Genomic DNA, 20,983 nt, shown 5'->3' with positions numbered 1-20,983 from the left:
AAACCACTATGAAGACTGATTCTAAAGTGCTTTGGGGATTAAAGGTACTATATAAATTATCCACATAGGGTCACAATTTTAACTGCAGGTGCCTAATATGTGTCTATGGACATTTATGCATATTGTCAATGGGGATGTTTGTTATATCTGCAAATTGTGTTCATGCCCCACTGCTGACATTTGAAAAGTTGTCTTAATGCACTTGCCTAAATGATGTCTGTTGAGTATGTTCACACCCACCCACCGTGCCTGCAAATTTTGCATAAAGGTTCTGTAGGCACAGTGGCTGTGTTAGCAAATTTGGTGGATACAACAAAGGTGTCTGCATATGGAAATTTAGCCCAAAATACACCGAGAAACTAATCCTTACAGGTGGGTAACCTTAATGTAACTGCCTCTTGTCAAATGCTGCTGGCACACATCAATCGGCAGAAAAGAAAAAGGAAGCTTGATCGGGCTGTTGGAATGGCTGCAGTAAAGAAAAGGAACCATTCTAATGAGGAAAGGGTAACCTTGCAGGATTTGAAGTGTTAGAGGTTTTGTGAATGTCTCAGACTACATTGTGATTCTTATTAATACAAATTCCAACTCTTCTTCAGTACATTTAAACCCATATCTTCCCTCAAGGGAGGTAGAAACCAAAGCGACGTTGATATAAATAAGGCATATGTACTGCTTTGCACGCCAGCGTGCTTTACCGAGAGTGATTAATTATCCCCCCCCCCCCGAAAGGTGTATTATCTCCACTTCGTTCAAAGAGGGAAATTGAGGCGAATTTTGCATAACGTGAACGAAGCCTCCACTGGGGCTCTGCGGGTGCCCACGGCCCTGCCCGGGCAGGCACTTCTGAAATGCGGCCTCAGGGACGGGCCGGTGACAGTCGCTACTCCTCATTGTCACGACTCCCCGTGTTTCCGCACGTGCGGCCAGGCAGCACCTAGGTCGGGGGAAGCGGGAGGCGAGCCGCTGGGCCAGGCGCAGCGAGCAGACAGGGGATATCGACTGAGGAAGGGCGGGGCCCTGCGCGCTGGCGCGCCCGCCCCGTTCCAGTCTGCGGGCTGGTTCCCCCCCCTCGCCGTGCTCCGGCGTGACCTTCCCGCTGAACTGCTCACCTCACCCCGCGCGCGCGGCTCAACGGTCCCCTGCTCTGCTGCCACCCCGCCCAGCAGCCTGCCGCTTAGGCGCGCTCCCCCGTCAGGGTCCCTGTGCCCCTCCGATCCTCCCCACCCTCCAGCTGCCGCTGCTGCTCCATCCCTGCCCAGCCTCCTCCAGCCCCTCCCGGCCCGCTCAGAGCCTTGCCCATGTCCCCGCCCACTCCCTCTGCTCAGGTCTGATCTCACGCTCTAATCTTTCGCAGCCCCGCCCTCTGATGTCTCCCTCCCCTCAGGAATCTCGCGAGATTATGTTAAAGCGGCCGGCCTCCGCGCCCCCTCTCCGGCTCTTTCCCTCTAGGCGGGTGAGTGAGTGCGGCGCGGCGGCGGCCGGCCCGGCCGCGGTGTTCTGTGGGATAGTGGTGGATAGAAGCTATCCTCGGTTCAGAGCGCTAGGGCCAGGCAGGAGCAGGGCATGAAGATGGCGGACGCCAAACAGAAGCGGAACGAGCAGCTGAAGCGCTGGCTCGGCTCCGAGACCGACCTGGAGCCGCCCGTGGTCAAGCGCAAAAAGACCAAGGTGAAGTTCGATGACGGCGCCGTCTTCCTGGCCGCCTGCTCCAGCGGGGACACGGACGAGGTGTTGCGGCTGCTGGAGCGGGGCGCCGACATCAACTACGCCAATGTGGACGGGCTCACCGCACTGCACCAGGTCCGTGCGGGGCCTGACTCGGCTTGAGCGGGGGGAACCGGGGCTGGGCCTGGCCGCGCGGGGGCGGGAGGGGCTCTGTCGGGCTCGGCTGGGGATGGGGGCGGGAGGGGCTCTGTCGGGCTCGGTGATCGGGGCCCGGCTGGGTGCTGCCAAGTTTGGATCCAGCTCTCCGGAGCGGGGTCTCTCCCGGGAGTGTCGCCCCGGGCAGATGGATCGGCCCTGCAGAGGCTGCTCTTCCTCGTTTTCCCTAATCTCTGGGATCGGCTCTACTCCACTGGCTGGGGTGGAGGCTAAGCCCTTTCCTCCCCTGGCTGGGGTGTTCCGAGGTCCTCTCTGCCTTCTTTCCCCCGGGGACGGTGTCGGTGGGACCCCCTGGCTGTGGCTGGCATTGAGGGTGTCACTGAGAAAGCGGGGTCCGCCGGGGCCCTGCCCGCTGTGTGTCCAGGAAGGCGAGATGGCGCCCCGGAGTGTGTGTGTGTGTGGGGCGGGGAGGTGAAGGCAGATCCCGGAAAGGGGGTGGTGTTGGCAGGTAGGGATGGTGGGATGAGAAACGGGGTCACTCCCATGTTTGCTGTTAATATCGGGACCGATTTCCTGCTGCCCCGACCCCTCCAATTTCTCTGCACTTTAGGGGATTAAATCCGCTTTTTGTGAAGGCGAATCTTTTATTTTTCTCTGGTTTCTAGGGGGAACTAGTGTTTTGTTCTTAATATAGAAACGTGTGTCAATAGGAGACAGGCGTCTTTCTTTATTGATGGTTTCTGCCGCAGTGTGAAAGCCCTACTCTTAGGTTAGCAGTGTTTTTACAGTATATTTTTCCTGCGGTGGGAGGTTGTAAGAAGGGATTGCTTTGTTCATGGTTTTTGAACTGAGATCTAACTTTCATTTAGGGTGGGGGGAATGGAATGGAAAGGAAAGTGGCCGTGAAGTTTCCTCAAAATGGATGCTTTGTGCATATTAAAGTTTTATAGCAATCTGATTGGAATCTGAAAATGTTAGCCAAATAAGGAAAGGCAGTGGCAATCCAGAGATAATGTGGGTTTGAATAGTTTTCGTTTCTGCAACAGACCAAAAACCATAGCAGCATATTACATTCACTGAACTAAATTCAGAAAAGCAAGAATAATCTCTTTGACAGATTATTTTTTTGTTTTGATAATTGTACCTCAGTAGTTTCAGAAAGACTTAGTAATTATGAGCTCTAGTTTGATCAGGTAAAAATCTTTCCAAAGTAATGCAGTGAGGGAATTCAGAGCAGTGTAGTTAACAGTGTTCTCTTTCTAAACACAAACTGGTGACTTTAGTGTGTAGTAAACATCTTGATATTGAAATAAGTATGAGGAATGCCCCATTATTTATTGTAATAGCTAACAATAAATGGATTGCTGAGAACTGGATTTTATGCTTTTAACTCTTACCGTAATGTAAGCTATATAATAGCTTCACTGTTTCCTGTACAAAAGTTGTCACCTGCCCTTTCATTGAATTATTAGCCTTGATTGAATTGGTATGCTTCCTACTGGCAAAAAAATAACAGAAAAAATGAACATGACAATTTATGGGGTAATCATCAAATTTCTGTTTTGGTAACATTCTGGCAAACTCCTTAATTTCAGTATAGGTTATGTTGTTTGGCAAACTAGTATAGTGTAGGTTTCAGAGTAGCAGCCGTGTTAGTCTGTATCCGCAAAATGAACAGGAGTACTTGTGGCACCTTAGAGACTAACAAATTTGTTAGTATAGTGTAGCTTCATTTAATCAGTCTGGATACTTGTACTCTGAAGAAATGTCTTACTAGTCAGAAGTCATATCTTATTTGGTTAGATGTTAATATGTAAACAGGTTCTTTCAGATCCAGAATGTATAGAACTTTTAATAGTGGGAACAAAAGGATGAAGTGTTGTTTTTTATCATTATTGGTAGAACAACAAATTAAGACTAAGATTTCCAGTTTTTGGCATTTCTGAGAAGCCTTTTTAAAAAGCAGGTGAGGAGTCTCCTTGACAACTTTATGATACCGTAGTGCAACATTTTTAGCACTTATTAATGTCATCCTTGTTTCCCTACTGTCAGACTTTCACCCCTCCTTAATTTGCAAGCTGACCGCAGATAGTGGGAGATCAAGATAGCTGCAGATTTTTGTTGTTGTTGTTGCTTTAAACTTCTGTTGGAGTAGTTGTTACTCTAGTGTCACTGCTATATGGTATAACTAAAAATGGCTTTGAGAGGCTTCTGTCAACAAACACCTAGTTGAAAAGCAAATTGGGAGATTTAACTGTGAATTGATCGTTTTCTTAGGGTAGCTTAGTAAATGATTGTATAATCTCCCAACCCCTTCAGGGAATGTATTGGTTACAGTGTACCTTTAATTGACACACAGTCTTTAGTGTAGCCAAACTTCTCTGTTATTTATGCATTTGAGACAAAATAAAAAATGCTGGACACCATATTTATAATATATGGGTCTACTCTAAATGAGAGTTGCTGTGGTATGAAGTAAGGCCATATGTACCATAGGGAAACTTCTCAAAAGTTTGGCACTTTGCTAATGCCATTTTGACTTCACCAGTGTTGGTAATGTTGAAAGCCCTATTATACACAAGATTTTCCATGGTTGCCATCATTTTTAAGCACTATATCAATCAATTTAGACCTGCTCATCCATGTGAAACAAGAATACCAGCATGATATCTAAAATGAAGTGATTTATCCCCATTTTTGGACCTCTTCCCCCTGTTCTCATCCATTTTTTCCACATCAGCTGCGTTCTCCTGTCTTGAGTGGCCCACCATGAGTTAGGTTTTAGTGCACTGGAGCAGGAGCATAAACTACATTTTTGTAATATTTTCATGTAGATACAAGACAGTATAGGAAAAAGGGGTAAGCAGCACTTTCCTTCGAAGCCCTGGTGGTTGGTGGCAGTTCCTCAACACGTTCAGCCCTGAACACATGGGGTAGCTTCAGTTTCACTGCAGCTGGAGGTGTAATTTCCAGCTCAGGTACATGTATGCACGCTAGCTTTGATCAAAACTAGTGAGCTAAAAATAACAGTGTAGCTGTACAGCACAAGCTAGCTGCCTGAAAACAATCCTGTTGGAGTCTCTAGGTAAGTACTTGAGCAGGTAGATTGCTGCTGCCGCCACATGGCTACCCTGCTTTTTATAGCATACTAGCTGGATCAACGTTAATGCATATGTGTCTACCCAAAATGGAAATTATTCCTACAGTTTCAGTGTAGAGGTACGCTCAGTTTCCATTGTGGCAACGAGCCAAACCACTGGGCCTTTCATTAGCCAATCTGTTCCAATATTAAGGCTCAAAAGCTAGTTGGGTGGAGTAATAAAATTTGTAGGATGAACTAGGCGGGGTTTTTGTCCCTCTTCCTGTATAACCAAACAAATTCTTAGTGTGCTTCTTATTCAGTATGCATTCTAAAGGCCAATGTATACTGCAGACATTTATTTCTGAGATGGAAAGTCTAAGTGCCTCTCTTCCCCCATTCTGCCTACACATTTTAATTCTACAGTGATTTGACACTAATTGCTGATTTAATTTTATATTTTGCTGTGCAGAAGTAGGCATGGTGCATGTTAAGTGCGCTTCTTTTTTAAAGGGATGCAACATCTTAAACTACATTGTGTCACATTTACCATCTATATTCCAAGTAGTATTTAAGCTTGCTATTTGCAAATCAGTGAAGAAAAATATTTATTTTTGTAATCTAGGTTAGAATAGATTATCATAATGGTCCCTTCTGATTTTAACCTCTTTGAATTTGATTCTTATTTTGTGCCTTTGACAGGGTTGTGCGTAGTTGGTTTCCATGTTTTTTGGGTTGGGGCTTCCTAATCCAAAATGTTCCATTAACTCAATGAAAGTTATAAAAGACAGAGGCTCTGAATAATGCATTTTTTCTATATAACTGTCATGTGCGTAGATGTAACACAAGGATTGTAGGGGGTCTTTGAAACTCTTTTCTTGTGATGTGTCCTTCCAGGTAATTCAGCAGGGACTTAAGAGAAGAATAGAATCAGGAGGCGAGATGTGATGTCATGTTCTACTTGCTAGCATTTAATCTCTGGGGAGGGGAAGAAATTGCCTGTGCGTGGCTCGTCTGTTAGAGCCGCTACATTATCACTTACCCAAAAAAAAAAAAGGGCAATTCTCAGTACAGGCTAACTCTGAGAACAGACTTACTGACATGAGCAACATACAAACATGGGTTTTATGGAATCATTGCTTGTAAAAGGAGACTGCCAAATTATTTTAAAACTTGTTGACCAGCAGATCTAAATTGCATAGTATGTATAGTCACATCTTAGTGGTAGGTTTTTAAATCTATAATAGGCTCTTCTATAGGCTCATCCCTAAGATATTGGAGTGCTTTGTGAACAGTCGTTTGTCTTCCTACACCTGTGAGCTATGGGGAAGTATTGACACCATTTTGCCACATAACTGGTGATCAAGCTGATGTGGGAATATAATGCTAGCTATTTGAATTGAACACTTGATATTATTGTGCAGACTGATTTCATTGCCTTACTATCTCTTAAACTCTTCTTCCTAACAAAATCTGCTGTTTAGTCTGAAGAAGAATTCTGTGTAGCTCGAAAGCTTCTATCGCTCACCAACAGAAGTTGGTCCAATAAAAGTGTTACCTCACCCACTTTGTAGCTAAAACATAGTTTTCGCGTGGGGGAACTGATTTTAAGACTATCTTAATGCCGTTGTCTTGATATTGTACAGCACTGGCTCAGCAGTGGCTAACAACACTATAACCATAGATAATTCATCATAGAACTGTACAGTGATCTGTTTTTGGCTGACAAAGGGCAAGCTTGGAGATGGCACTACATGCCATGTATGCTAGTTATTGTTATCTTAATATTTACCAATCTCAGAGGTAGTTGCTTTGAGTTTACTTTGAAATAAGTTAACTGCATCCCCTTTCTTTCAAAGAGATGAAATTATTGCTTATTTATGGCAAATGTATATACTCGATCACTCATGCTGACATGGGCTTTAGTACTGATTGTCATTAAGTATCTTGGGTAATAGCCATATCCCCCTCTAGTGCCTTTACACCTGATTAAAGGGCTGGAGTGGTGTAAAAGGGTGCTTAAAAACCAGTGATTGAGCTGTGGATGGAGTCCACTGGCTTAAAAACAGAGGAAGACAGCTGGGAGGCTGTCTTCTGAGGACCCCCTTGCAAGCCCTGGGATAGGAAGTGTACCAAGGGCAAGGGGACACAACATGCAGCATGGCAGCCCGGTAGCCAGGGGCAGATTTCTGTAATCTAAGCCCCTATGGCCATCTACATAACGATAGGAGCTGCAGAGCAATTTGGGATCAGGATGATGCAAAAATGGCTCAAAGCCACCTTAGCACCCAACCCCCACTCCCTGAGCTGCGACTTCAATGGTGTTGGTCTTACTGGAGGACAGAGTCTTGCCCCATTTGCAGAAACAATTAGTTTTACATTAGATATAAAAAAAATAGCACAAAAATCTTGAAATCCGTACATCAGAATTTGTACTTGGCTTACTGTGAAACTGATACCTTCCATCTCATTCCATGCGGGGGGAAATCCTTCCTGTTTCTGATAACACTGTATCCTTAGAGGTGAGGATTTTTAAAAAATCCTTTATTGGTCATTGTTCTGCTTTTTTCCTTTTGCGTGTGTCTCAGTCGGGCAACAGAAGTGGGGAAATCAGTTTCACTTCTATGTTCTTAATGTTGCACTGTCTGACTTCAGACTGGGAAACATGTTTGTTTTTAAAAAATTAATTATAATGTAAAGAAATGAGTGCAAACACTTCTGCTGGCCATAGATTCTGTAAAACCTGTTAATTTCCAGGAAATGGGAATTGAATAGCCTAATACTTCAGTGTGACCAAGCTAATAACTTTTTTAAGATAACTCTTAATTTCCTGACTTCTGTTCTTTAATTTTGCAACCTTAATATTGCATTAATAAAGGCCTGTCTAATTTCTGTTCTCTCTAAAGAAGTAGTTGTGGTGGAGGAAGAGAGAAAGTATATGAAGTGTTGGACACATCATGTGCCCCTTCATACTACATGATAACTTAGGGCATCTATAGTACTTAGCCTATGTATAAGAAAAACAGTATTTTCTACTAAGCATGTGACTGCATACAAATTTTTGTAGAGTGCAAAAATTGTAAATATTATACCTCTCCAAACTTGGCTTAACAGACTTGTGCATACTGAGGATTAACTACACCTCTACCCCGATATAACGCTGTCCTCGGGAGCCAAAAAAATCTTACCGTGTTATAGGTGAAACTGCGTTATATTGAACTTGCTTTGATCCGCCGGAGCGCGCAGCCCCGCTCCCCAGAGCGCTGCTTTACCGAATTCGTGTTATATTGGGTCGCGTTATATCGGGGTAGAGGTGTATATGCCAAGTTTGAACCCAACCTCTCTTTTTTGAATTGTGTGTAAAGACATCACATTGTCCTTGCTTAGTGTCCCCTTTTAAATGCACAAATATAATAACTGAACTGAATTCTAGCATTTAGGCTGAGACAAAGCATTGGGAAACTTCCGTCTTAAAAACTACTGGCAATGACATGAGTAGAAACATCTCAAACTTATTTATAATATCTGTAATAAAGCTATTATTCAAATGCTATATCAGATAGTCATATAGGTTTCATAACAAATTCAAAATATAGGCAATAACTACAGCCAATATAATTTTATTTTGTAAAATAAGTTGCTGCTCAATGACCATGTCTTCTAGTTGTAAACTTTATCCTGGAATTAAGTATTCTTGATTCAGTACATTGATGTGTTTACAGACTTCGTTGGCACAATGAAACGTGTAGATTAAATGCCGTGCGTGTTCTGACATATGGTACATTTGATTGATTTTGAATTTTTTTGTTTTGTAACCTATTGTTGTGTAGTAAAAGGAATGTTACATAAACCACTCATAACAATAGGTCGTTTGGGAACCACTGCATGTGAACATATTCAGGTTGAGGAAGTTAATTGCTGATCTAGGCAGATGTCTATGCTACTTGTGCTACCGCTGCAGTGCTGCAGTTAAACTGCTATAGTGTAAACCAGTGGTTCTCTACCTGCGGCCCGCGGGCCACTTATCAGCACATGGCTGCGGCTCATGTGACATCCTCAGAGCAATACAGGTAGTATATATATTCTGTGGATGCGGCCCACATAACACTAGGGACCTGCACATGCAGCCAACAGTGGTAAATAGGTTGAGAACTACTAGTATAGACACTTGCTACTCTGACAGAAGGTTTTTTTCCCCATCACTCTAGTACAGTGGTTCACTTTTGTACTGGTGACCCCTTTCACATACCAAGCCTCTGAGTTTGACACCCCTCCCCCCCCCCCGTAAATGAAAAACACTTTTTAATATATTTAACACCATTATAAATGCTGGAGGCAAAGCGGGGCTTGGAGTGGATGCTGGCAGCTTGCGACCCCCCCATTGGATAACCTTGCGATCCCCTGAAGGGTCCTGACACCCAGTTTGAGAACCCCTGCTCTAGTAAATCCATACTATTGAGGCAGTAGCTAGGTCGATGGAAGAATTCTTCTGTCACACTAGCTGTGTCTACAATGAGGGTTAGGTCAACCTAACTACGTTGCACAGGGTGTGAAATTTTTCATAGCCCTGAGCAGTGTAGCTAGGTCCACCTAATTTTTAGGTGTAGAGTAGACTAAGCCTAGGTGTCATTGTAGCTTTTGAACGTAACTTGTAACTATTTCACTTCTATTTCCTGAAATGGTATAATAATTCAGATTATATTGTGAGCTCTTGGGGGGGAGGAAGGGCAGATCCTCAGATGATGATTGCTATTGGAGCCATGACTTCAAAAGATCATCCTTAAGCTGAGGATCTGTGCCCGTGTCTTCTGTGTACACACTTATGGGCATAACTGGAAATAATATAAGCTTTTGAATGGTTTTTTTGTTGTTTTGGTGACCTTTATAATGTCTATTCCAGTTAATAGGTTATGCTTACTGATATAAGTGATTTGAGGCCTACAAAAGAGAACGCAACACAACATTCAGTAACATTTACCTGATTATATTTTATTGTTCTGACCAAATCCTTCAAAGGATGAATTACATAAAAGCAAGCACTTGCCCCTTAATTGTCTCTTGTTCAGTTTAATTTCCCTTCTGAGATAAAAACTAAGATTTTAGCCATTAAGTACATCACAATTAAGTATTCACTACTTGGCATGCATTGAGAAGTGCAAAATTTCATACTGCATGTAAAAGTCGTTATTCTTATTAGTTTTCTTTGTTGATCTGGCTAATTGGAATAGAGCTGCAAGTCTGTACTGCTAGCTGTAAGCAGTGCATGTTCAGATGCTATCAGATGGGTGGAGACATTCCAAGCTGTCATGCTTGCTGTGTGCATTCCTGAAATGAGTCAATGGAAATCTTGGCATAGGAGTGGAGGCATTCCTCAGCTGTCACCTTTCTAGTGGTCTGTTAAAAGTGCATTGTGATATGTCAGTAAGGCAAAGATTATCATGTATTTACAACAAACAAAACGGTTAGTCATGAGTGGTCTCTGGAGTTTTAAACATAGGTTTTAAATTAGGTACAGTAAGCTTTGTCAAACTACCACCTACGGAAGTGGTGTGTTAATGGATTTTGAGGCGTCACTAACTACTGTACGAAACAGTTCATCTTGTCTTCCACTTTAAATTTACTGATGCAGAGTTTTAGAAATGTTTTCAAATATGAGTGGTGGCATTCAGTGGGCATAATAGTTTCTCCATTACTGTCATACACCTTCTTAGAGCGTATTATGAATATAAGGCTAATGGGGGCATTTAAAATAATAAAATAAATGTAATTGATCTTTGATAAATACAGGGATTTTAATAAATATGCTGAGGCACTACAGACAAAATAATCACACAAAGGCCCAGTTTGGCATTGCACCTGCTTATGCTGACTCTGGATTTTCTCCACAAGAGTGCTAGTTAGTGCTTTTGACTTTTAATCGCTAATAAGAATTCTATTTGTCTTCAGACAAAAATCTGTCACTCTCAATCAAAATTGGCTGGCCACAAATTATTTTAGTACTAATACTTATGTTTGTAAATGTAGAATGTTCTAGGTAGTGCTTTCCAAATTCGTAAGAGGAGACCATCTAAAAACACAAGCTTACCATAGGGACAAACATGAAGGGTAGAGAGAAGGAATGCAGCATCCAAGCAAACTAATTTATTTGGCACATTGCTTTTTTATAAAAATGTCCATCCATAATACGGCTAAATGCATATACGTCTAGGAGCAATATTTCCAGGATGGTGGATACGATCCTGAGAAGTGGTGACTATGAAAAAGATTTGGGAATCATGATGCTAAACGTGAGCTCCCAGCACAACGCTGTGGCCAAAAGGGTTAATGTGACCCTTGGATGCATAAACAGTGGAGTCTTGAGTAAGATAGAGAGGTTATTTTATCACTGTATTTGGCACTGCTATTGGAAGATTGTGTCCAGTTCTGATGTCTACAATTGAAGAAGCATGTCAATAAATTGGAGAAGGATGGTTCAGAGAAGAACTACAAGAATGATTAAAAGAATGGAAAATGTGCCTCATAGCTTGAGTTCCTTGGATCTACCGCTGTTTAGCTTAACAAAGAGAAGTTTAAAGGGGTAATTTGATCAGTCTATAAGGAGCTGCTTGGGGGAACAAATATTTGATAATGGGCTCTTCAGTGTAGTAGACAAAGCTATAACATGATCAAATGACTGGAAGCTCAAGCTAGGTAAATTCAGACTGGAAATAAGGCATACATTTTTAAGAGTAATTTACCATTGGAACAATTTACTAATTTAGTTGTGGTGGATTCTTTATCTTTAGACACTTTTAAATCAAGATTGGCTGTTTTTCTAAAAGATCGGTTCTAGGAATTATTTTGCGTAAATTCTATGGCCTGTGTTGTACAGGAGGTCAGACTAGATGATCACAATTTTCCCTTCTGACCTTGGAATTTGTGAACCTGTTGAACTTCTGAAAAGCTGAAAGAAAGCTGAAATTCTTTGACTAGGCTATGTTTCTCCATAAGTTAGTAATTTTCATGGGCCTTGTGCTTCTAAATCATGTAGTGTGTTTTTTTTTTTTTAAATCATACCCATAGGTGCTTAAATGTAGGCTTAGGATCCTTGTTTTGAAAACTTTGGCCTATGTATTTACAAAAAATAAGTTTGTGATAATTTTGATAATGTATTGAAAGTCTAAACTTTCAGTCTTGTTTTGAAATGAGATTTTATGCCACTAACGTGTTAATAAATACAACTTTACAATGTTGTAAACATGCACATGCTTAGCTTTACTCACATGAATAGCCACTGAAATCAGACTATTCTATTATTGTGAACTACTTTACATAACTGCGTTAGTGTTTCCAGGACCAAGACCTTAACTTTATGTATCTTGTCTTTAGCATTTTTGTAAAATTTGAGACCTTACCAGAAGGGTCAGTTAAAAAGCCTCAGCATTTAATTAAACTTTAAGTTTACATTAACACATTTTCAAATGAGCGTTACTAATCTACAGTTGACTTTAAATGTAAATTGCCTTGGTCTAAAAATCATTATGTACTGGTGCTTTATGACTTGATGGTGCCTAACCTTCATAAAAAGCTCAGCTGAGGATAAGTGGAAGACTGTCTTGTGCCATCCCTCTCTTGGGTTTTAGTCCAGGTAAAGAGTGAAGTTTGTAATTGTATTAATTATGCCTAGAGGCCTCCCCAGTCAGTATCCGATGGAATTAAAAACACAAGTTATATACAACTGCAAATTATTAGAAATTTACATTCTCGCTTTGTCTAACCTGTGAAACTTGTTGTGCACTTTATTATAAGGGCCCTAAGTGATTAAAGCTACTTTGAATAGAGTATGTAATTTGTCTCCAACTCCATGGAAAACAGTTTAACACTTTCTTTTTGTAAGGAGAATCTTTGTGTAATGTCAGTTTCTTGGCTCTCAAGAATAGCATAGCAGAGAGGGTGTGCTTCACCAATACTGTGTCTGTCAGTGAGTTTCTGTATGCAGTCCCCTTATTAGACATGTACTGCTGCTTGTGCTCTTTGTATCATCTTTTTAGATTATCTAACCAAATACTTGGTACTTGTCTGTATATAGCCAAAGTGCTTGTGTAGAAAAGGGGTATCTAATACTGATACCAGCATGTCACTTTATGTACTGGAGACCTAACTTGTGTATTAAGGGAAATGTATTTTTATTTCACTATAGGAAGATACAGTAAGATATTCTTACTGGTGTTTTGGTAACTTGACTAAGATGTAGGAAGCCTAGTATTACTATTTAGTTTCTGTTAGTTTGGGAAGAGACATTTAATTAAACAGAGGTGCAGTGTGACTATTTTCTCTCTACCACTAACCCTCCAATACTTAATTTCACTTAGTATATGAATTAAAACAGCAAATAATTGCACCTCTTTTGCTATTTGTGGCATGCCATGTCATCCTCATCCCCAGTCCATTTCAAACTTTAGCACCTTTCTCAGTTAATGTGAACAATTCTGAAGTCCTGGTTTATGTAAAAACAAGATCTTGCATGTAGCACTGAAGATTAAAAACTACCTCTTGGTTCAAAAGCAGTTTTAAAAAAAAAACCTACTAGAACCGAACACATTTGAATCTTTATTAGGGTTGTCAACCTGCCGAGATTGGCCGGGAGTCTCCCGGAATCAGCCTCAATCTCTCAGTGACTATTAAAGGCAATCCGGGAGATTTTAATAGGCCAAAGTCTGGTCTGCGGTGCAGCAGGGCTAAGGCAGGCTCCCTACCTGCCCTGGCACTGCACGGTTCCCGGAAGCGACTGGCACTTCCCTCTGGCTCCTAGGTGTAGGGGCAGCCAGGTGGCCTCTGCACGCTGCCCTTGCCCCGAGCGCTGACTCTTACAGCTCCAATTGGCCAGGAACCATGGCCAATGGGAGCTGTGGGGGTGGTGCCTGCAAGGCAGAGGCAGCCCTCAGAGCCACTTGGTTGCCTCTGAGCCTAGGAACCGGACATGCTGGTTGCTTCTGGGAGCCGCCCGATGTAAGTGCTGCCCAGCCCCCTCCTGCACCCCAGTCCTGAGCCCCCTCCTGCACCCCAGTCCTGAGCCCCCTCCTGCACCCCAGCCCTGAGCCCCCTCCTGCACTCAAACTCCCTCCCAGAGCCTGCACCCCACACCTCCTCCTGAACCCAAAACCTCTTCCCACGCCCAGCCCGGAGCCCCCTTCCACACTCCAAACCCCTCAGCCCCAGCCCGGAGCCCACCTCCCCTCCCACACCCCAACCCCCTGCCCCAGTCTGGTGAAAGTGAGTGTGGGTGTGGGAGAGCGAGCGACGGAGAGAGGGGATGGAGTGAGCAGGACCATGGCCTTGGAGAAGGGGCGGGACCTCATGTGCTGTGATGGGGCAAGGGTGTTTGGGTTTGTGTGATTAGACAGTTGGGCAACCATAATTACTGGTACCTCCTAGCTGGAGGCCAGTACAAAAAACAGGCCAGGATGGATCTTGCTGTTAACCCCTATATGGCCCTTTGCTTGCTGGATAATTGGAACACAGGACTCCTCACCAGGGAAGTTTATTTTGACTCTGCTGTGGTATTTCAAAATATTTCGGTCTTGGAAGTGTTTGAAATGAAACACTTTCTTTGGCTGCAGTGGGAGGAGGGTAATAATCTAACAAATACTCCCCAAACTTCTATTAGTGTATAGTACTGTGCAATAAATACATAAATCTTAAATTACTAGACTAGCTAGTGGGGGGATAAGGTGAAAGGGGGAAATTTAGGTAAGAGGGAGCTTCAGTTGGGGTCCAGAAGCAGTGCCTTTCTGAGAAGCCTAGTCCTTGACAACCCCCAGCTTGCTTGTAAATAAAGTAGCAGGGTGTAGTCCAGGGATAGGCAACCTATGGCACGCGAGCTGATTTTCAGTGGCACTCACACTGCCCGGGTCCTGGCTAGCAGTCCGCGGGGCTCTGTATTTTAGTTTAATTTTAAATGAAGCTTCTTAAACATTTTAAAAAACTTATTTACTTTACATACAACAATAGTTTAATTATATATTATAGACTTATAGAAAGAGACCTTCTAAAAACATTAAAATGTATTACTGGCATGCAAAACCTTAAATTAGAGTGAATAAATGAAGACTCGGCACACCACTTCTGAAAGGTTGCCGACCCCTGGTGTGGTCAATGGCTCTTGCATGGGGTCTCAATTCTTTATATTATCCTCTGGCCAGTATGTGTTAAATTTCAAATTATATTTCCCCAATAACTGTTGCAAAGTAGGAGCTTTCTGTCTCTTGCTGCTTGGAACCTTTTTTGGAGTATGCTTATTCCTTGAATGTCTCTAATGATTGTCTTTGCTTATAGCTTTCTGTAACAGTATCCTGAAACTAACAATCTTTGACTATTTCTCTGCTGCATGGAGTTCTGAATGACTAGTCTTACAACTCCTAATCTTAATTTCAAGATGCTGCTGTTGGGGAATACCATTTAATGCAGCAGAGCCATTGGAGCTGCTTGCTGACTCAGAAAGATAACACAGCATTGGTTTGTGTTCAGTTAATTTAGAAGAGTAAGGAGAGGGACTAGAAAGCTAGCCCATCTAAAGGTTCTTACATTCTGCAGAAATCAATAGCTTTGGGCTCTCACAATTTGTCAGACAAAGCTTTCCACTTTTCACTTGGCACATAGCTATTTCAAGCATTGCAGGTTATTTGTAAAAGCATCAAAGGGTATGTCTACGTAATAAAGAAAAACCTATGGCTGGCCCATGCCAGCTGATTCAAGATCCTCGGGTTCCGGGGCTGTTTCATTGCTATGTAGGCTTCTGGGCTCAGGTTGGAGCTTGGGCTCTAGGACCCTGTGAGGTGGGAGGGTCCCAGAACCGTCTATATAGCAATGAAACATCCATGCGGCCCAAGCCCTGTGAGCCCAAGTCCGCTGGTATGGACCAGCCGTGGATGTGAACCTGCTGTGAAGACACTCTTAGGCACTCCCCATTCTCCCCCTTCTTCCCCGCACACGTCCCAGAATAGTAGTACCTGGGTGCCAAATACAACTTTTTCTTCTCCAGTTTCCCCAGCTCTTCAGCTGCGGAGGAGAAATAGTTTTACCTTTCTTGATTGGGGCGGGGGAAGGATTGAATGTGAGGCAATAAGAAGTGACCAAGCTCCTCTTTATCATAGAATATCAGGGTTGGAAGGGACCTCAGGAGGTCATCTAGTCCAACCCCCTGCTCAAAGCGGGACTAATCTCCAGATCCCCAAATGGCCCCCTCAAGGATTGAACTCACAACCCTAGGTTTAGCAGGCCAATGCTCAAACCACTGAGCTATCTTGTTTTTCCCCTTTTCACCATCCCTTTCTTTCATCATCCAGCCCTCCACCCATGATCTAGCTTTACTACTGTTGCTCATAACTTTCCTAATAGGCCTATACTACTGCTACTCATAGCTTTTTCTTTTGCAGAAAACGAGTAATTTGGTCTACCTGTTTCATTATTTCCCCTCCCCCCCCAGAGACCACACCTACTGTAAAGATGCAGATAAAATTCTTTCTCAGCACTCTGAACAGCAAAAGTGAAACTTCCAACAACTACCCATGCATCTTAGAGCTGTGAAACTAACAAGAATCTTTAAATTACTCTGCTGTTCCTCTGAAAGGGAGGTAACTGTTATCAAGCTGTGATCATAATGACAATTGCACTGCAGGAAATTATCTTCTAATAAGGTGAGTTACAAACAGGGAAGTCTAGATTTGTGGCTAAACTGCAGTACTAGGAGTGAGGGAATCTGGGTTCTATTCCTCCTTCTGTAGATGTTACGTTAACTCTGCTTGTTCCCCATCTCTTAATGGTGAAAACACTTGCATGAAAGTATTAATGTATTTGCAGTAGAAATTTGGCCTTAATTCATAAATGTGTGGAAGTCAGTTTTTGTACTATCCATAGGAGTTAAAAATGAAAGCCTTTTTTAAAAAACAAAAAAACTTTTAATTAGCCAAGTTTATGAATAAAATTCAGACACTTGAGCTTGAGGTGTCACAAACTGTAATTATAATAATGACAAAAATATGGCAGGATAACCCAGGAATGGATCCTTAAATACAAGTCCTCCAAAATCATTACAATACTATCCTACATGCAGTTTGCCCACCTTTTTTTAAATGAGGGGAAGGAGGGACTAACAGTGAAATCCTGGCTCCAGTGAAGTCTGAAATCAATGGAAGTCTTGTCCACTGACTTTAAAGGAGTCAGGGTTTCACCCTAAATCTTACCCCTCAAATTACTCTGGGCGGGTAAAACGTTGCAAGGCTGAAGTACATCCTACAACATTGCTCTTGATTTCTGTAATTCGACTTTTTATTTGAATAGCTTGAGAAGTCCTTACTTAAACAATAAATCTTCTAACTTTCAGCAAAGACTTGATTTCTAAAGCCCCATTAAATGAGTGTAAACTTTTACTGCACACTTTTGCCCCTGACCCCTTAAAGGGCAAAATTTTAAACTGTGCTAGCGTAGTAATCCTCCACCTTGTGTTTCAGAGGTTCAGGGGGGGAAAAATGCCTTATTGGCCTGCAAGTCAGATGTATTCTATTCTCTTGCCTTCTCGTTAGAGTGTTGTCAAAGGTCTCAAGTGGCTGAATGGGAGTGTGGCTGATCTTTCTAATATCCACTGGATAGTAGATATCTTAACGCTGATTTTAAGCATTATTTGCAGCAGTCAATTTTGTGGCAGCACAGCACACTTTTCGGTCAGGACAACATGCAGTAATAGCTTCTAGCAGAAGAGCCCTATAAAAGCTTCACTATTATGACCAAATAAATAAATATAAAAATAAAAAAACCAAGAATCTTGTGAAGATATGTATAGTTTCTGTTTTTTAGAAAAATCTACAACTTCAAACAACTTTACTAACCTGTACTAAAAAGCCAGGTTAGTTTGGAAGGACAAGCTGTAATCTACTCCATGCATCAACAAATTGGCCATCAGAATTCTGATTACTGAATATTTGTTAATGAAGAGATGTGCTATGTAGAGAACAAGAATGCATTTTGTCTTTTAAGATAAGTTGAGTATTTGGTTTGGCAGCTAGTTTTCAAATCCAAACAGTCTTTATGCAAAAGTGTTATCAACATCATTGAGTAAATATGCGACATCAGATCACTCCTCATTATCATACATCAGCCTACATCCATCCCATCCATACTGTACCCAGATCTATATTTTTATTACTCATTAGTAAGGCTATGTTTATGTCACAGAGGTCATGGAAGTCACAGAGTCTGTGACTTCCAGAGACCTCCGTGACATTCTCTGCTTCAGCCCCAGGGGCTGCCGGACTCTGGAGCTGGTAACCAGTGGGGCCCTGGCACGGTTCCAGTAACAGAGGTCCCCCCTGCAAGGTTCCAGCGACAGGTGACAGACTCCTTAGGGGGCCCTCCTCAGGGTTCCAGCGACGGGTGACAGCCTCACATGGGCGGGGGGGCTCCTTGGGCGAGCAGCTGGGGGTGTCCCATTTTCTCTTTGGGAAATATGGTCACCCTGCAGCTCCCAGCTGCCATGGGCGGAGGGGGGGCTCCCCCGTAGCTCCAAGCCATCACGATGGCAGGGGAAACGGTGGAGCCGAAGCAGCAAAAGTCAGACAGGTCACAGCTTCCATGAATTTTTGTTTATTGCCCATGACCTGTCCATGACTTTTACTAAAAATAACCATGACAAAATCTTAGCCTTACTCATTAGCCAGTTATCTTAACTGGCTGATTGGTTCATTTTGTGTCCACACAGTTGAGATGGCAGAAAAGCTGTTCTCTTGCCATGGTTGCTAGATGTGGATGTACTCTGGCAGTGATACAGCAATACTTGGTGGCAGCCTGCACCCAGGAGAAGGTTGTTTTTTGGATTGTTTTTTTCTTTTTTTCCAGAGCCTCCCTCTCTCTACCTAGGTTTATGGACTTTCTTTCTAGGGGAGAACATAATCCAGCCATAGCCATTTGGTAAAATGGCTTGTTACAGCAGGCTGCTATATTCTCCAGCTTCAGGATTTTTCTGCTTCACAGCAGGGCAGGAATGGTAGCAGTACTGAGATAATACCTAGGGGCTTGTTTTCAGGTACATGTAAAATTTTATGTCCTCATTTGCTGTACTGAACTTTAAGGAGGGCAGATTGTGGGTCAAGATCTGCCCATTAATGGAACAGTATTATGGCTCTTTGGACTGACTGGATAAGATGCCTATGGGTGACTAAAAGTCACTTTTGATTTTTTTGTCTGGAGCTGGCATCAGTCTTGCAGCAGAAAGCCACCCACATATGAGCAAGTTACCATAGCACGCTGGAGCCTGGCCATGAGCAGATTCTCTGGGATGAGAAAAACCACAGTTGGGGATACTGTTTTGGAGGGGTGTGTGGAATCGCAACTGAGGAACATCAGTAAAGTCTCAATTTCAGAAGTGTACAGCAAAGCTTTTTTCATTTAAATGACTGTTAATACAAAATACCAGAGTCATAAGGTACAATAACTGAAGTATCTTAAAAATTGAGTTGCTGCTATGAAGAGTGGGGGCACCTTTCTCAAGAACAGGTGACTTGTCATCTCAGTGCTTGAAAATCTTATGAAATACCTAGTACTCATCAAAAATGTGGTGGGTGGGAGCCAAGGCAAAAGGAAGATTCTGGGGGACATCCTGATTAAGGTTCAGTTCTGCAGAAACTGTCTTCAGAATGAGATGATGTTATCTAGTTGTCTAGAGTTTTTTGTTGTTGTAGCCAAGCTAAGGATTTCAGACTTTCCTAAATAAGCCACCAAAAGCACTACTGCAGAATGTGTTGCGCAGTCTAAAAATTTCAATATAAGTAAGTAGGGTGTGGGTGGAGATGGGAGATTAAATTCTGTAGGAACTAATGGTGTGGACTCCTCAGACCCTGGAAGAACTTGTTCAAAATATTGTATTGCGATTTTAAAATGTATGTAAATATTGGTAGCTGATGTTAAAATCTTAACTCTTACAAAATTTATACTTTTTTTGGAGCAAATTTAAGCTTTTTTTTTTATACTTTATGTAATGTCAGGAATAAACATGAGGCCTAAATTCTGCTCTTGGGTATATCCACTTGGTTCCTAGTTAGTAAACCTGTTTGAAAAGCCCCACATCTAAGTAGAAAGGATAGCTAAATCAGAGTATTTGCATAACTGTTGTGACTTATTTGTACTACAGTAGAAAATCAGAGCCCCATTGTACAGTGTACACACATAGCAAGAGACTGTCCCTACCTAGCTATAAATAGACAAGACAGATAAATAGTATGGGGTGGAGGAAGGAAAGAGGCACATAGAAATGAAATGACTTTACCAAGGAGACAACACAGATCGGTGACAAAGCTGGTAGTAGAACCTAGAGCTCGTGAGTCCCAGTAAAGCACCATAACCAGTGAACCATGCTATACTTCTAACTACTAAAGAGAGATCTCTTTTAACTGCTGTAGAAATTCAGTATATATATATATTTTTTGCTTTGTTTATGCCTCCATTCAGCCAATGACTCAAGAAAATGTGCCACCCACAATGGAACCCATATGGGGTACCGTGAAACAATTACAAGCCATACTCGATGGGAACCACATCCTGAAAGAGATCTTCCATGAACCCCTTCTTCTCGCCTTCAAACAACCCCCCCCTCCCACCTTGCCAAGCTTATCAGATGCAAGTTCTCCACAGACCAGGGCACACCAACTCCAAACGGCACAAGACTCCGCCATAACAACAGACACAAAACCTGCAGACCTATCTACAGTGCTACGATGATCAGTGCTCCCCAACAACACACCTTCCTAGATCCTTGGCTCCTACACATGTGTATCACAATATGGGGGGTGTCTCATATAGTGCACTAAATGCCCTGATAACTATGTGGGTGAAACGAGACAATCACTGTGTTCTCAAATGAACTCTCACAGAAAAATAAGACACAAATGCAATATTACCTGTGGGCAAACACTTATCACAAAATGATCACTCCGTATCTGACCTCTCAGTCCTTGTCCTCAAAGGAAACCTGAACAACACCTTCCAAAGGTGAGCCTGGAACTTTAAACTCATAACTTTGCTAGATGCTAAAATTCATGGTCTTAATAAAGA

General features: G+C 42.5%; 1 protein-coding gene across 1 annotated transcript in view; it reads left to right on the top strand.

The window, feature by feature from the left end:
- Positions 1-1,436: 1,436 nt before the first annotated feature.
- The window catches only part of PPP1R12A (protein phosphatase 1 regulatory subunit 12A), a 213,876-nt gene continuing 194,329 nt past the window's right edge, over positions 1,437-20,983 (top strand). Inside the window, exon 1 of the mRNA XM_065423865.1 lies at positions 1,437-1,803. Within this exon, the coding sequence (XP_065279937.1) occupies positions 1,567-1,803 (237 nt within the window). The 5' untranslated portion in view covers positions 1,437-1,566. The remainder of the gene's footprint in view (positions 1,804-20,983) is intronic.

This window comes from Emys orbicularis, chromosome 1, assembly GCF_028017835.1.
Source record: "Emys orbicularis isolate rEmyOrb1 chromosome 1, rEmyOrb1.hap1, whole genome shotgun sequence".
NCBI lineage: Eukaryota > Metazoa > Chordata > Testudines > Emydidae > Emys > Emys orbicularis.
The sequence above is the reverse complement of the archived record's forward strand: the minus strand, read 5'-3'. Positions and strand labels throughout refer to the sequence as shown.